This window comes from Carcharhinus amblyrhynchos, chromosome 3, assembly GCF_965287045.1.
Source record: "Carcharhinus amblyrhynchos chromosome 3, sCarAmb.v2.hapA, whole genome shotgun sequence".
NCBI lineage: Eukaryota > Metazoa > Chordata > Chondrichthyes > Carcharhiniformes > Carcharhinidae > Carcharhinus > Carcharhinus amblyrhynchos.
Genome location: NC_137326.1, coordinates 95,558,492 through 95,574,836, shown reverse-complemented (window position 1 = coordinate 95,574,836; position 16,345 = coordinate 95,558,492). Strand labels below are relative to the sequence as shown.

The window sequence follows — 16,345 nt, the reverse complement described above, 5'->3', positions numbered from 1 at the left end:
ACTGATGTGCAGTAATAAATATTTGCAATGACAGATAAGCAACAGAGTCTCAAAATATTTCCCTCATTACCCCACCCTCTCACCAGTTAGAGTGATGAATGGCTAAAAGTTTTGATTGGGCTCGCTTAACCGATGATTGATTTAAGAATTAAAAAGATGCCTTGAAGTGCACTGAAAGAATTGCAGTTACATAATATTCGCTTCTTTGAGTTTTCTTACCATTAGCTATATCAAAGCTTTATGAATGGCCTATTAGACTTAAAGAAATAAAGCTTAAGAGTGGGATGCAGGCTGATACGGTGGTTAACACTGCTGCCTCACAGCACTCACAGCACTCAGATTCAATTCCGGCCTTGGGTGACTGTGTGGAGTTTGCACATTCTCCCTGTGTCTGCATGGGTTTCCTCTGGGTGCTCCAGTTTCCTCCCATGTTCCAAAGATGTGCAGCTTAGGTGGCTTGGCCGTGCTAAATTGCCCCTTAGTGTACCAACATCTGTAGGTTAGATAGTAAATGTGTGCGGTTACAGAGATAGGGTGGGGAAGAGGGCCCAGATACGATACTCTGTCACAGAGTCAGTGTAGACTTGATGGGCCAAATGGCCTGTTCTGCACTGTAGGAACTCTGATTCTAGTGTCTTTCTTAATCATGAAATGTTTCTGTTGTTCAACATTAGGAAGTATCATTGTGAAATCAAGAGAAAAGAAAATACTTTTTATAAATTTACATTGATCAGCATGTGGCACGTATTTTTTTTTGGGAGTGACTGTTCATCACACCAGTGAATTCTTCTGGCATAATGGATTCATTACTGCCTAACATATACAGTGGTTTTGCTCTACAACTGAATTATTAATGGTGCATGTTGAGAGACAACAATGGGAAGATGTGCTGCACATGAGGAAAACGTGTTGATGTATGAGACAGCTTGCACCTCATTAGAATTGAATGCCGTCGCAAAAAATTGGGGTTAAAAATCTACATCTAATTGTGACCTGCTCATTAAGTATGATAATCTAATACTATTTCATATTGGGCACCGATTTTCTGCAAACAATGAAATAACCTGCAAACCTATGTTGCTTTCTTCCCTCTTGTATTCAGATCTGCGGCAGGACATGCTGGCTCTGCAGATTCTACATTTAATGGATACGCTGTGGAAGGAGGCAGGCTTAGACCTCAGGTAGGCCTCCCACAGTTTACTTCCTTCAACTGCCTTTCAACCGGCTTAACTTTACAAACCAGACTGTGGCAGTGTGTGGATGAACGTTTCCAGTTATTCCATTTGAAAATTCGAAGCACATTTAAAGGAAAACACTGAGCGGAAAAAGGAGACAGATTAGGCCTTAAGGCACAGTTAGCTCAGAAGAGTGCATATGGGTTCATTATGTGGGAGCCTAGCCTTAACTTTGATGTGCTCACTGAGTTGGAGCATACTTTTTCCTGAAGAAGATTTTATAGCAAGTACACTGTGGTGCATATTTCCAGAATTTAATCCTTCCACAACAAAGCAATCCTGAGTATTTTGTCAATCGACTCTTTTCTTTGGCGGTCAGATAACTTGATGGTTGTTCTGTTGCTTCTTGATAGTTAGATCGCCCATTGTGTGATAACTTCTCGCTCACTTTTTGTAGCACATACACAGTTTGAAGTACAGGTTCTGAAGGTGTAAAAAAAAATCTGGCCTCTTTCATACAAAAGACAAATTTCAGCTACAGCTTTGTTATTAATATCAGTAATAATGTGTCAGGGCACAAAATATCACTGCAAAAAGAAATATCAGTAAATCATTTTAAAATACAGTTAAAGGAAGGAAAAAGGCACTCTATTGCCAAGAATACTTGTAGTTCTGATTTTTTTTAACCAAACCTACAAAAATACAGCAGTCAAATTGTTGATAAAAAGGCCAGGATGAGATGGACTGCACCCGGAGGACATGTCCTCAACTTGACTCCTGTCAAGCTGCCTTTTGACCAGGATGTTTTTTCCCTTACTTTGACCCTATTGACCTCCAGGGCTAAAAAACCTTTCATTGCAGCTTGCATTCAGAGGGGAAGTAGTTGGAGGTGTGCCAAGTCAAGCTGTAAGTAAGGTAGGTTGAAATGCCATGGAAAGGTGCCAACTCACCTTTTGAACTTCATGCGCACTAGGCATATAGTTGTCATGCTATGATAAGATAGGCATTAATTCCTAGTTTTGCTGCAGTGAACGTCTTTTCTAATTTCCTATACCTGCCCCCTCATCCCTCCCCCCACCCACAAAAAAATCTTGGGCAGAATTCTCCCAAGCCCCCATCCAGATGTTTGATGGCAAGCGTGATGGGAGAATTATATTAACATTGCAATGAAGGTACCGTGAAAATCCCCTAGTTGCTATGAGGAGAGGCTGAATAAACTAGGCTTGTACTCGTTAGAGTTTAGAAGAATGAGGGGAGATTTCATTGAGACATATAAGATGATGAATGGGATGGATAGGATAGAGGTGGAGAGACTCTTCCCGCTCAGAAAGGACAGTAGGACTAGGGGGCACAGCCTCAAGATAAAGGGGGGGGGTGGTTTAGAACGGAGTTGAGGAGGAACTTCTTCACTCAAAGGGTGGTGAATCTCTGGAATTCTCTGCCCGTTGAAGTGGTGGAGGCTGCCTCGCTAAATATTTTTAAGACGCGGGTTGATGGGTTTTTGATAAGCAAGGGGATTAAGGGTTATGGGGAGAGGGCGGGAATGTGGAACTGAGCCACAACAGATCAGCCATGATCTTATTGAATGGCGGGGCAGGCTCGAAGGGCTAGATGGCCTACTCCTGCTCCTATTTCTTATGTTCTTATGTCACACTCCGGCACCTGTTCGGGTTCACTGATGGAGAATTTAGCATGGCCAGTGCACCTAACCAGCACGTCTTTCAGACTATGGGAAGAAATCGGAACACCTGGAGGGTGAAACCCATGCCGACACTGGGAGAACTTGCAGACTCCACACAGACAGTGACCCAAAATCAAACCTGGGTCCCCTATGTTGTGAGGCAGCAATGTGTGTGCTGCCTGCTTCTTTTTTAATATTCACCTAATGCAAATATCCCATTTGCAGTGTTGTCCAATTCTAAATAAATAACGTTTGACAAGGTACAGCATGTTAGGTTGTTGCATAAGGTTAAATCTCACAGGATCCAGGATGAGGTATCTAAATGGATACAAAATTGGGTTCATGCCAGAAACCAGAGGGTGGTTGTAGAGGGTTGTTTTTCAAACTAGAGGCCTGTAATGGTGTGCCTCAGGGATCAGTATTGGGTCCACTATTACTTGTCATTTATATTAATGATTTGGATGAGACTATAGGAGGCATGGTTAGTAAGTTTGCAGATGATACCAAGATTGGTGGCATAGTGGACAGTGAAGAAAGTTATCTCCGATGCAATGGGATCTTGAGCAATTGGGCCAGTGGGCTGACAAACAGCAGATGGAGTTTAATTTAGACAAATGCAAGATGATGCATTTTGGTAGGTTGAACCAGGGCTGGACTTACTCAGCTAATGGTAGGGCATTGGGGAGCGTTACGGAACAAAGAGATCAAGGAGTACATGTTCATAGCTCCTTGAAAGTGGAGTCACAGGTGGGCAGAGTGGTGAAGAAGGCATTCGGCATGCCTGGTTTCATCGGTCAGAACATTGAATACAGAAGTTGGGACTTCTTATTGAAGTTGTACAAGACATTGGTAAGGCCACACTTGCAATACTGTGTGAAGTTCTATAATAGGTCACTCTATTATAGAAAGGATATTATTAAGCTAGAAAGATTGCAGAAAAGATTTACTAGGATGCTACCAGGACTTGATGGTGTGAGTTAAAAGGGAAGGCTGGATAGACTGGGACTGTTTTCTCTGGAGTGCAGGAGGCTGAGGAGTGATCTTATAGATGTCTATAAAATAATGAGGGAACTAGATAAGGTAGATAGTCAATATCTTCTCCCAAAGGTAGGGGAGTCTAAAACTAGAGAGCGCATAGGTTTAAGGTGAGAGGGGAGAGATACAATAGTGTCTAGAGGGACAATGTTTTCACAAAGAGAGAGGTGAGTGTCTGGAACAAGCTGCCAGAGGTAGTAGTAGAGGCAGGTACAATTTTATCTTTTAAAAAGCATTTAGATAGTTACATGGATGAGATGGGTATAGAGGGATATGGGCCAAATGGGACTAGCTTAGGGGTTTAAAAAAAAGGGCGGCATGGACAAGTTGGGCCGAAGGGCCTGTTTCCATGCTATAAACCTCTACAACTCTATGATCGTTTACTGCAAACTTGCCAGCAATACTTTTTAAAAATGGTTTAAAATATGTGCCTTTGAATATTAAAAAGAAATGGAAATGTTAATTTAAGTTTGTGACACTTAAAGGGGTGTTACAGCATGACTCCTTTTGATCTATCTTACACTCAAAACACCAGTAATTGCTTCTTTCCGTGCTGGTGCAAATATCTTGCTGAAGCATTGGCACTGCAATGTGCATTTTATAAAGGTAATGGACACTTGGGATTTTAATTGTTAGCGATTTTTTTTGTTCTGAACTGTGAGAAGCCACAGAAGTGCTGTTTTTTTTAATGTGCCAAAATATCCAGGAAAAATGATTAGATAACCGCCTCAGCATCTGGAATCTGCAGATTTCCTTGGCACAATTTCATTTCTGAACCTTGGCCTTTTTATTCTGGATGAACATATGGACAGAATGCAGCGCCATCTGTTGTTCTGGACTGATTGCGATTGTAGAAATGTTCCAAATTTCTGAATTTGGCACTTTGCTGATTGGAATAATACGGTTTTGTTTCTTCTTTTGATGCTTTTTTTTATTGGAATTGTTGCTGCTGAAATAAATCCTATGTCAGGAAGCCAATTAGTTGTAGTAGAGGACTTGGTAATGCAAAGTGCGTGTTCAGTACCACAAACTTTTAGGGCAATGCTTACAGTTGTTTACAGCTTGCTTACAAAAATATCTAACTTGCAATTGCATTGACATCTCTCCACTGTACAGCAAAACCTGCAGGCAGAGATTTATAAAGTTTCTTCTGAAGTTCTTGGGACTCTTTTTATTATGTTAAAAGTATAAGTTGTTACTTTCACAGGGAGCCAATGTAGATCAGCAAGCTTAGGAACAAAGCTGTCAGTTAATTGCCTACTGCTTCTTAACTGCAGCCAACACCCAGCCCTCCATCCCATTACCTGGCCATAGCTGAATGGAAGGAGTTAAAATTCCCCCACCCTCAGTGCTGTGAAACTGAAACATTGCGAGTCAGTCCTTTACCAGTTGTCTTCAGTGTTATACTGCGGTGGCAATCTTGAGCCGATGTTCACTGTACTTGCCGGTGTGGGCACAAGATCCCAAAGTCGCGAATCTCACTGGTACAGTTGCAATCTTAGATCTTCCCCGCCTCTCGCTGGCAATGTCATCAGGTTCATGCCCATGAAAGGAGTGAACCTGCTTTGCATAAATTTGAATGGATTTCAATATAATTAACTCCCCCCGCCAGCTGTATATTGACAGTTATGTCAGTGCGACTAAAACCACTTCACTGGACGTGAACCCTGTTGTGAACATAGCCATAGAGGAAAGGGACAAGGACAGGCAGTGGGATGGCATTGCACCTCGGCACATGTTGGCACCATGCTCGTGAGGACGAGCCAGTTGGGAGGCTGCAAGGGGCCAATGATCAGCAAGGAATGGGGACAAGGGCCGATGACTGGGGAAGGGGGCAAGGGGCTGATGACTGGGGAGGAAGGGGTATGGGACCGATGATCCATGGGAGGAAGGGACTGATGATTGGGGTTGGGAAAGGGTGTGGTGGGAAGGTGGAGACAAGTGCTGACTCTGTGAAACACGCCTCCTTGATTTTTTTTTTAGGCAGTGTCATAATATCTGGTGAGAAAACTGACTAACACGCTAGTTTTCTTGCTGGAAACAACACACTTCCATTTTTTTGCAGTTTAACATTGCACCACTGTGGAGGCAACATTATGACTACAATGCCTAAATTAATGTTGCACCCTGCTAAAGTATTGATGTAAAATGTTACTTTAAACTGTTTCATTTTCAGAGTTGTGCCTTATGGCTGCCTTGCAACAGGAGATAAATCTGGTGTCATTCAGGTGGTGTCTGCTGCAGAAACTATAGCCAATATCCAGCTAACTAACAGTAATGTTGCTGCTACTGCTGCCTTCAACAAAGATGCTTTGCTGAACTGGCTTAAGGAAAAGAATTCTGGGTAAGTTTTTTGCTCTTTTCACTTGACCGTTGCCTCAAAGGATTATCAACAATCTTTTATGAAGCTGCATTGTTTTGAATGTTTATTTTAATGCCAATTTATTCCGTTCATCCCCCATTCCCCCCGAATGGAAAGTATCGTAAGACCATGAGAAATAGTGTTTATCTGGGAGTAAGGATACTTCAGTTACAAGCAGTGAAAGAGCTAACTTCATAAAGTAAATCAAAGAAAAGGTTTAATAAGGAAACTTCATTACACCATCACTTGGGCCGCGCCCTGGGCCACAAATGCTCTCCACAATCCCCATATGCTTTCTATTTATGGTGAGCTGATTACCACATCATTTTGCCATTGGTTACATTAGAATCTGATTATAATATAATCATTGGTTACATTATAATCAGATTCCAATGTTATCATTGGTTGTATTATAACAGGCCTTCCAACTTGCTCCACCATTCAGTAATATCATGGCTGCTCAAACTGTGGCTCTAACTCCACTTTCCTGCCAATCCCTCATAACTTTGACTCCTTTGTCAGTCGAAAATCTGTCTAACAGCTTGAAATTTGTCTGATGACAACTACCACAGCACTCTGTATTTGAGAATTCCACAGACTGACAGTCCTTGAAGAGAAGAAATTCCTCCTCATTCTCCATGCTTACTCCGTACTAGGATATAGTCTGACAGAGATATGGAGCTCAGTTCTATGGATGAAGGGATTTTCCACCTCACCATCAAAGAATCAGCAAGGTTCCTGGCTGAAATACTCCAAGGAACGCTAATTGGCAAGTGATGATATTTCCACCCCTCACTTGGGGAGGGAGAACTATCTCAGCGTCTCTAGTTTCTGTGCTCAGAAAAGTCCCTACTGTGACGTGCTTCACCTCTGGGAGATTAAGGGGTTGAGGTAATGGGGTCACATCTCCATATTTGCTAACACAGCAGAGCATAGAACATAGCTGCTGTGCAAAATGTTGAACTTTTCTGTGGTTCAGGGAGTCCAGAAAAATGTTTTTTTTAACTAAATGTGGTTCCAAACTGTGTATCATTAAATAAATAATGGCAGGATTGTTCTGTTGCTTCACTTTTTATTGGAAGCAAAAGTGCATCTGGATCGACCGCTGTTTGTGTCTAGCAAATGCACGCAAAGCAAAAAAATATGGTTGACACTGGGGCCCTTCACAAAAGGATAGACAATGTAAGCTCTTGTCCTGCGGTAGCTAATGTTAAAACTTCTTGGATGATCTAAAGTTTGGGACGGCTTGGAAATCTGGCCAGAGTTCTAAAGATTCTCAACCCTACATCTGAGAAAAATCACTGCAACCAATGGAAGAATTTAGAACAGACTCTGTGACCAGCCTCTTCAGTCTTTACTTGGTGAATTGTGACTGAATTTCCACAGACCTGCCAAACTAAGTATTCAGCTTGTGGGGGTGGGGGAGGGGGGGGACAAGGTCATTGTCGTCATCATGTCCTGTAAGGTGCCTGGTGTTTTTTAATGTTTATGATTGTTTCTGAATTAATATCAAATCCCTCCATGGACATGCCTCATCCTGGTTCCTTACAGAAAGATTATGGAGGTCAATTGGCCTCTTCAGGCAACGTTGGTTTGTTTATTTTCATGTAGGTGGTCACCTATATTCCAAATTGGTTCTATTGTTTTGCCATTTGATAAGATGAATGGATTATTTTGCCAAAATAGATAGTATATTGACTTGAAAGTTTGTGCTTACAGCCATCAGGTGAGGGCCCATAGATATTTGACTCTCGTAGTGATGATGGGCACTGTATAGATCCATGTAAAGCATCTCTGCCTCAGGATTTCTTGCAATACTTTTATATGTTTGGTCTTGGGATCTGGGCAACAGCAGGACAGCATTTAAAATTTCAAGATGAGGGTGTGTGGGAAGCTATGTTACAAGGCATAGCTTGTGGCTATGCCTGTACCGAGGCACGCAGGGATTACCAGTCCTCAGTCTGCTGCCAGGGGGCTGCCTCCATATATCCTAAATTGGCACCTACTGCCAGCAAGAACTTGGTCGTGTGAAAACTCCCAGTTTGCCTCCGTTAATTGGGCTTAAATGGTTCTTCATAAAGCATGTTAGGCTAAATGCAAGTGAGTGACCCTGTAGTCATCACACTACAGAGCGCGCGCACTCACACACACACACACCCCCTCAGAGGTGGGATGGCATCAAGGATCTGGCATGCCGGACTGTGGGGCTATTTTTAGCTCCCACCCAGCTCTGATCCAAGGCCCTCTGCCCTAATATTCAATAGTGTAGTATGGGATTGGAGTCTCACAAGATTGATCAGGAATGAGTGGCAGGGCATTGAAACAATTCAGCAGTTTTCACAGGAACAGTCTGTAAATGACCAGGTTTCTTGAATTCAGTTTCAAAACTTTCCGTAATTGAATTTGCGACCTCCATATTTCTAATCCAGCGACATACCCATCAATAAGCTTTTATTTCCACCGTCTGAAACTGTTTTTGGATTCATTTTGGTGTCACCATTCTACTACTGGGGGGCAATGCCTTAATCACTTTACTGCTGTCCTGTAAAATCCTCTCTGAAAATCTCTTTGGTTCTGGAAAAGTCTTTAACTCTGTAAATCTTTACTCTCTCTCCCCATCATTACAATTTTCCTCCTTCCTTCTGTTTGTTATTGATAAGTTAGATGAAGTAATAATTCTTGCAGTTATTGGCAGCTTATTACTGTACCCAACTAATTCTTTATTTTGTGGATGAAAGCTTTTAAGTGTTCTATTTTAACAACTCTTTCTGAATCTGAAACACATAAAACTGCTATGCATTTATTCCAGTGGATGCAGCTGTTAGTGCTCCAGTAAACGAATTGTTCAATGCTTTTATTTGTCTTTTGATTTGATGACAGGGATGCTCTGGAACGAGCAATTGAGGAGTTTACTCTGTCATGTGCTGGCTATTGTGTAGCAACTTATGTGCTGGGGATTGGCGACAGACACAGTGACAACATCATGGTCCGAGAATCTGGTCAGGTATGTAATAATGTAAAGGGCTGACTCTGACTAGGACTGGGAATATGATGGTGTGACTTCACACAAAGCTTGTGCTGGTAACATTTCAACAGGAGGTTAGATGTGCTTTGCTAATACTTAAATCTGGGGTCAGGCATTCCTGTTTGTCAGAAATCATAGAACAGAATCCTACAGTGCAGAAGGAAGCCATTCAGCCCATCAAATCTGCACCAACCACAATCTCACCCAGACCCTATCCCCACAACCCCATGTATTTACCCTAGGTAATCCCCCTGACACTGAGGGGCAATTTAGCATGGCCAATTCGCCTAACCCGCTCATCCTCGGACTGATATGATGGATGTGGATATCCAGTTAAATTTCTGTAACATCGTAATTTGAACAGACCAACTTTTGCTGCCATCTTATTGACAGAGATACTAACGGGAAGAAAACCTTTATTTCAGCCTGATTGAGCAGTCCTAATAATAAGTGCTACTTTGCAGACATTGAGCAGTGTTTGAGTGAATTTCTACATGAAGTAGAAAATGAGAAGCATGCACATCTAGAAGACTCCTTGTTCAAACGTTCAAAATCCCGATAACAATAATTCTCCATTGGTGGTGATTTTAAATCCACGTTCATCTTCAACATCCCACGCAAGTTGTGAAACGAGATTTTTGTCGGTGAAATCTCGTTTTCCAATTTCCCCTGGCCCTTGTCCGTGACATAAGTGAGGATCCCCTTTTTATTTCCATATGTTTTAATAAATTTCAAAACTTATTAAAGGGCTTCCCAGCCACATGATTCCACCACCACCACCACCACCCACACACACACCCTCGCAGCCCCCCCGCCCCCCAAAATAACTATTCATATCTCACCAATGTAAAGTCACTCCGGTGATGTTTAAAACAGGTATATAAAAATAACAATCAATCGAGGGGAACCTGCCAGGGGCACCAAGGTAAATATACACCCTGGGAAAGAGAAAGACATGCTGTGTGTGGGTGTGGCTGCCAGTGGCCTGTGTCCTTGGGGGAGGAGTTAATTTTCAGCACTGCTCAGGGTGCCCTTTTAGAGATGTTCCCCATGATCGCTGTCAACCTGTTCTGCAGGTTCTAACAGGCTCCGCCCTGCCAGAGTGACAGTGTAAACCATGCATTCAGATTCTGTTATTGAGTGCCAGAAAATCTCTATCTTTATATGCCTTGTTTGTGATCAGAACTCCCCACTCCCCTGACGAAGGGGCAGAGCCCTGAAAGCTAGTGGCGTTTGCTGCCAAATAAACCTGTTGGATTTTAACCTGGTGTTGTGAGACTTCTTACAATCTGGAGAGATGCACACCAGTTTTCAGTCTGAACTCTTGACAAATTTTGGTAAAATTACTTCCATTATTAAATTTTATGTTTACTGTTACAATGTTGCCATAATTAACATGTTGAGCCTTAGTAACAGCCTGTCAAATCTAATTACCCCATTCTATTATAAGAATGCCCCTGACAGGGACCCCAGTTTCAGAAAGGCCATGTTACCACTGAGAAAGGAGTTGAGAATCATCTCTGGAGGAAGCAATTCTGTTATAAATGGTTGTCAGTAGTCTTGTCTTTTTGGTTTTGGCAATGGGCGAGCTCAGACTTGTTTCACTGCTGGCCCTTGTGGACCTTTCACATTGGATAAGATCCAAAGTCAATGAACTAAAGCCGCAAACACTACTTCATTTGCATTTGTATTCATTTTTGCCGCAATGTGTATGGGATACAAGTTACTTGGCAGAACTATTTGAAGTCAAAACTGTGTACAAATAGGGAAAAGACATGTCAATCTGTCAGATTGTGAATGCATTGAAGATTGAAATATTTGAAAACTGTCTTCCTAGTAAAATGTCACTTCTTTCATAATTTAGTTTTTGCCAGTATCTTAGTTTGAAAGATGGGAGAGAAATTTTGTAAGAGAATAATCCTGCTCCTTTTTTTTCCCTCTTTCCAGCTCTTTCATATTGACTTTGGACATATTCTTGGCAATTTCAAGTCTAAATTTGGGATTAAGAGAGAGCGTGTGCCTTTTATTCTTACCTATGACTTCATTCACGTCATTCAACAAGGAAAAACAGGAAACACTGAAAAGTTTAACAGGTAATTAAAAGGTCACAACATTCTTGTTGGAATATGGCTCTTTCAGCACATATCCTCACAGAGGATTTGAACAAGACAGCTCATTATTCTTGGACACTAGTCAGATTTATATTCTGTCCCAGCCTGGTGTGTCCTTTCTCAGACCAGTCACAACTGATGTGCAATGGCTTCCCCTTCCAACTTATACACATTCAGCGCTTTCTCTTTCCTGTGACCCAGGGTGGGATTTTCCAGCCACGCTGACCTCAAGACCAGAAAATCCTGCCTGAGGTTAACAGACCTTTGCATGGTCCGTGTCCCACCCGCTACGATTCCCGTGGGGGCGGGACAGGAAAAGTCCACCCCTTGACCTTTATTGGATTATGAATAACTGACACAACTTCTTCATGTAACAAAGCAATTATACCATATTTATAAAGATATTTGCAAATAGAGAAACTTCTAATAAGAGCACGTACTTTTGACAGATCAGAAGTGGCTTGTGTTATGTAACATTTGTGCTGTCACAGCTCATGTAGTCCAAGCTGTTTAATATCATAATCTCCTATAATTTCCTAGGAAGAAAAGCATTCTCAGCAACTGGACATCTATTTTTAAGTATAAAATATGTCAAATGTGATCAGTATTCATTGGATAACTGTATAAAACATCTGTGCCTCATGTTCAAGGACTTCAACTTGCATGTACTTTCACATACTTGGTAAAATTGCCAATGAACTGGCTTGGTAGTCTTTGAGAACATTGCTGTGAGCTGGAAAGATGAAGATTTAAGGCCTTTGCTCATATAGAATTCCTAATATTGCTACTGTGTGGAACAGCAAGGACGGGCAATTGGATCAACTGATTCTGCCTGCACAGACCCATTTCTGTGGACTTCCCTGTGTCCAGTGTCCATAAAACATAGGAGCAGAATTAGGCCATTCAGCCCATCGAGTCTGCTCCACCATTCAATCATGGTTAATATTTTTCTCATTCCCATTCTTCTGACTTTTTCCCATAACCCCTGATTAATCAAGAACCTATCTATTTCTGTCTTAAAGACACTCAATGACCTGGCCTCCACAGCCTTCTGCAGCAAAACATTCCACAGATTCACCACTTTCTGGCTGAAGAAATTCCTCATCTTTGTTTTAAAGAATCATCACTTCAGTCTGAGGTTGTGCCCTCTGCTTCTAGTTTTTCCTACTCGTGGAAATGTCCTCTCCATGTCCACTCTTTCCAGGCCTTGCAGTATCCTGTAAGTTTCAGGAAAATCCTCCATCTTTCTAAACTCCCAACGGGTACAGACCCAGAGTCCTTAACCATTCCTCATACGACACGCTCGTCATTCCAGGTATCATTCTTGTGAACCCCCTCTGGACCCTTTCCAAGGCCAGCACATCCTTTCTTGGATATGAGACCCAAAACTGTTCAGAATACTCCAAATGAGGTCTGACCAGAGCCCTATGCAGCCTCAGAAGTACGCCTCTGCTCTTGTGTTCTCGCCCTCTCGACATGAATGTTAACATTGCATTTGTCTTCCTAACTGCCGATTGAACCTGCATGTTAACCTTAAGAGAATCTTGAACAAGGACTCCCAAGTTCCTTTATATTTCTGATTTCCTAAGCATTTCTGCATTTAGATGATAGTCTATGCCTCCATTCCTCCTTCCAAAGTGCATAACCTCACACTTTTCATCTGCCACTTCTTTGCCCACTCTCCTAGCCTGTCCAAATCCTTCTGCAGCCGCCTGTTTCTTCAATACTACCTCCCCCTCTACATATCTTTGTATCATCTGCAAACTCAGCAACAGTGCCTTCAGTTTCTTCTTCCAAATTGTTAATGTATATTATGAAAAGTTGTGATCCCAGCACTGACCCTTGAGGCTCACCATTAGTCAACAGCTGTCATCCTGAAAAAGACCCTTTTACCCTCACTCTCTGTCTGCTGCCGGTCAGCCAATTTTCTATCCATGCCAGGATCTTGCCCGTAACACCATGGGCTCTTACATAATAGTCTCCCATGCAGCAGCTTGTCAAAGGCTTTTTGGAAATCTAAATAAATTATATTTACTGGTTCTCCTTTATCTAATTTCCTTGTTATCTTCTCAAAGAATAGTGCAAGGATTGCATTGGCCTAACTCTTGAATATTTGGCTTGATATATTATAATTTAGGAAGATGTAAACACTTATTGGGTAAGCCACATTTGGCAATGGCAAGATAAACATTTTCATATGTAGTATTATAATCATAAACTCACTGAGAATTTTAATTAACTTTCATTTCTAGAGAGTGTTTTGTAACCACAGTTTTGGAGTGATCAGGGTGGAAGAAAGATTTCTGTTGACCAGCCCCTGGGTCCGATTAGTTTTGCTGGTCTACTCAACCATGAAAACATTCCACCTCATACTTGATAATGTTTCATAAATTTCACTTCTAAAAATTGTTTTGCATTTTGTAGCAGTTGACACTTTAAATGCCAACATTTAGAATCAGCATTTTGAAATGAAATGCAAAAATAATCTTAAATCAAAATGTTTCTTCTTTCAAATTTCATAAGCCTTAAGGACTACATCAATATTGTAAGGAGTCAACACAAGCCTGACATTACTGTTATAAGAAATCAAATGCATGTATTTGACATACGACAAAGTGAGACCTGACAAACAGGTGATTAGCTACCTACGGTTGGGTACATTAAACCGTATATAGTAGTTGATGTATAGCTGTCCTTATCTCCTCATGACATCCATAAAGTTGTGAACTTTGTACTGTTTTCTATTGTTTGGAAGGTTCCGTCACTGTTGTGAAGAAGCTTATTTGATTCTACGCAAGAATGGAAACCTGTTTATTACTTTGTTTGCACTAATGTTGACAGCAGGACTACCTGAGTTAAGCTCTGTCAAAGACATTCAGTATCTTAAGGTAAAACCTTATTTCTGTAACATTCTTTATTCCATTAGAATTACTTTAAAAGTAAACTATAAAGTGAGGCAAAAGCAACATATTGAGATGCAGAAAATCTGAAATGTAAACAGAAATGCTGGAAAGACTGAATACGCCAGGCAGCATCTGTGGAGAAAGAAACAAGAGTGAAAGTTTCAGGCCAATGGCCTTTCATAAAATGAAGCCTTTTGAACCAATTTGGTAAGCATTGGGAGTAAGCACGTGAGCTAGGAAAATGCACCCAATGTTGCTTATTCTATGGAACAGTATAGGAAGCAAAGACTAAACATCTCCCTGCAACAAAGACGGGAAATTGGATCCAAAAGAGAAAATGCTGGAAAATCTCAGCAGGTCTTGCAGCATCTGTAAGGAAAGAAAAGAGCTGACATTTTGAGTCCACAAAATTTGACCCACTGATTCCACCTCCCCACAATTTCTGTGGGCCTCCCAGAAAGCAAGACAAGAATAATATTAGAATGAGGTACCTTTTTTCTTCTTTATTAAAGTTTATTTATTAGTCACAAATAGACTGCAATGTGAAAATCCCCTGGTTAGCACACTCTGGCGCCTGGTCGAGTACACTGAAGGAGAATTTAGCATGGCCAGTGCACATAACCACACATCTTTAGACAGTGGGAGGAAACTAGAGCACCCAGAGGAAACTCACGCAGACATGGGGAGAATGTGCACACTCCACACAGACAGTGACCCAAGCCAGGAATCAAACCCAGGTCCCTGATGCTGTGAGGACGCAGTGCTAACCACTGCCGTCCTTTATCCAGCAGCAGTAAAAATAGTGTCCCAGCACTTCATTTTCTTCTTGCTGCTTTCATCTGGAATTATTTTATTCTTTGACGGGACGTGGACATCATCAGCAAGGGCAGCATTCGTTACCCATCATTAATTTCCCTTGAATTGAGTGGTTAACTAAGTCATTTGAGAGGACAGTTAAGGGTTAACCACATTGTTTTGGAACTGGAATCACATGTAGGCCAGACCAAGTAAGGACAATAGATTTGCTTCTCCAAATTAGAAATGAATGCCCATTTGAAGTCATATGCCAGGGGCATTCTGAAGTGCCTACCAGCATCAGTGCCAGAATAGTTTGAATTGACAATTGTATATGATTGCTTTGTTTATCTTGCCAATGGGAAAGTCATTTCCCCCATTAAAAGTCGTTCAAGACAGTCCAGCTGAGAATGACAATCCTATATGTGGAGAGCAGTAAATGCCATCTAACCCCCGGCACAACTGTGGCACCAGGGTCAAGATATTATCCTTGCTGATTGTCTGAAATGACGTTTTATTATGGGTGATTCAAAGGAACAATTTCTTTGTGTTCATTGAAGAATGCAAATATTGGTGCCATTTAATGTTATTGAAGGTTGATATATATACTTTCTGAATATAATCAGTGTTTTTGTATAAAGTACTTGTGCAGAGGAAAGTTTTGTTCCAATTTCTTCACATTTTTTGCTGAACAATAACTCTGCAATGAACATACTTGTATAAAAGAAGGGGATTAATACTCTAATGGTTGCCTTCTAGCCCCACTAACCATAATTCCATTATTGTTAATTGTTTTTCCACTGATCCCACCACATGGATTATGTTTGGAATGTTCTATTTTTAATAATGGAACAGTTCTCACAGATGAACTAACCTACTGGGCTAAAGTGAATGGTACTAAGGACTGAATTTTCCAAGTCCTACATAGACAGGGTTGGAGACGCCTTTAACAGATCAATAGAGGGAGCAACCTCGAAATGGCTACCCAATGCATTCCTGTCTCCAGGGAAATTTCCTTGGGCAGGCTGTGAAAAGATTCAGTTTCTGCTCCAGGGTGATATTGGAGTCTTTACATTGAAACCCTACAATGCAGAAGAGGCCGTCTGGCCATCGAGTCCGCACCAATGATTGCACATCGGTCCCATCCCCGTAGCCCCACATATTTATCCCGCTAATCCCTCTAACCTATGCATTTTCAGGACAATTTAACATGGCCAATGTACCTAACCAAACATTTTGGACTGTGGGAGGGAACTGG

The 16,345-nt window shown here is 41.5% G+C and overlaps 1 protein-coding gene across 1 annotated transcript in view; it reads left to right on the top strand.

Moving 5' to 3' along the window:
• The window catches only part of pik3cb (phosphatidylinositol-4,5-bisphosphate 3-kinase, catalytic subunit beta), a 199,835-nt gene that overhangs the window by 178,120 nt on the left and 5,370 nt on the right, over nucleotides 1–16,345 (top strand). The window contains exons 18-22 of the mRNA XM_080185544.1: nucleotides 1,103–1,181; nucleotides 6,068–6,235; nucleotides 9,134–9,257; nucleotides 11,226–11,371; nucleotides 14,145–14,277. Coding sequence (XP_080041670.1) covers nucleotides 1,103–1,181; nucleotides 6,068–6,235; nucleotides 9,134–9,257; nucleotides 11,226–11,371; nucleotides 14,145–14,277 — 650 coding nt within the window. The remainder of the gene's footprint in view (nucleotides 1–1,102; nucleotides 1,182–6,067; nucleotides 6,236–9,133; nucleotides 9,258–11,225; nucleotides 11,372–14,144; nucleotides 14,278–16,345) is intronic.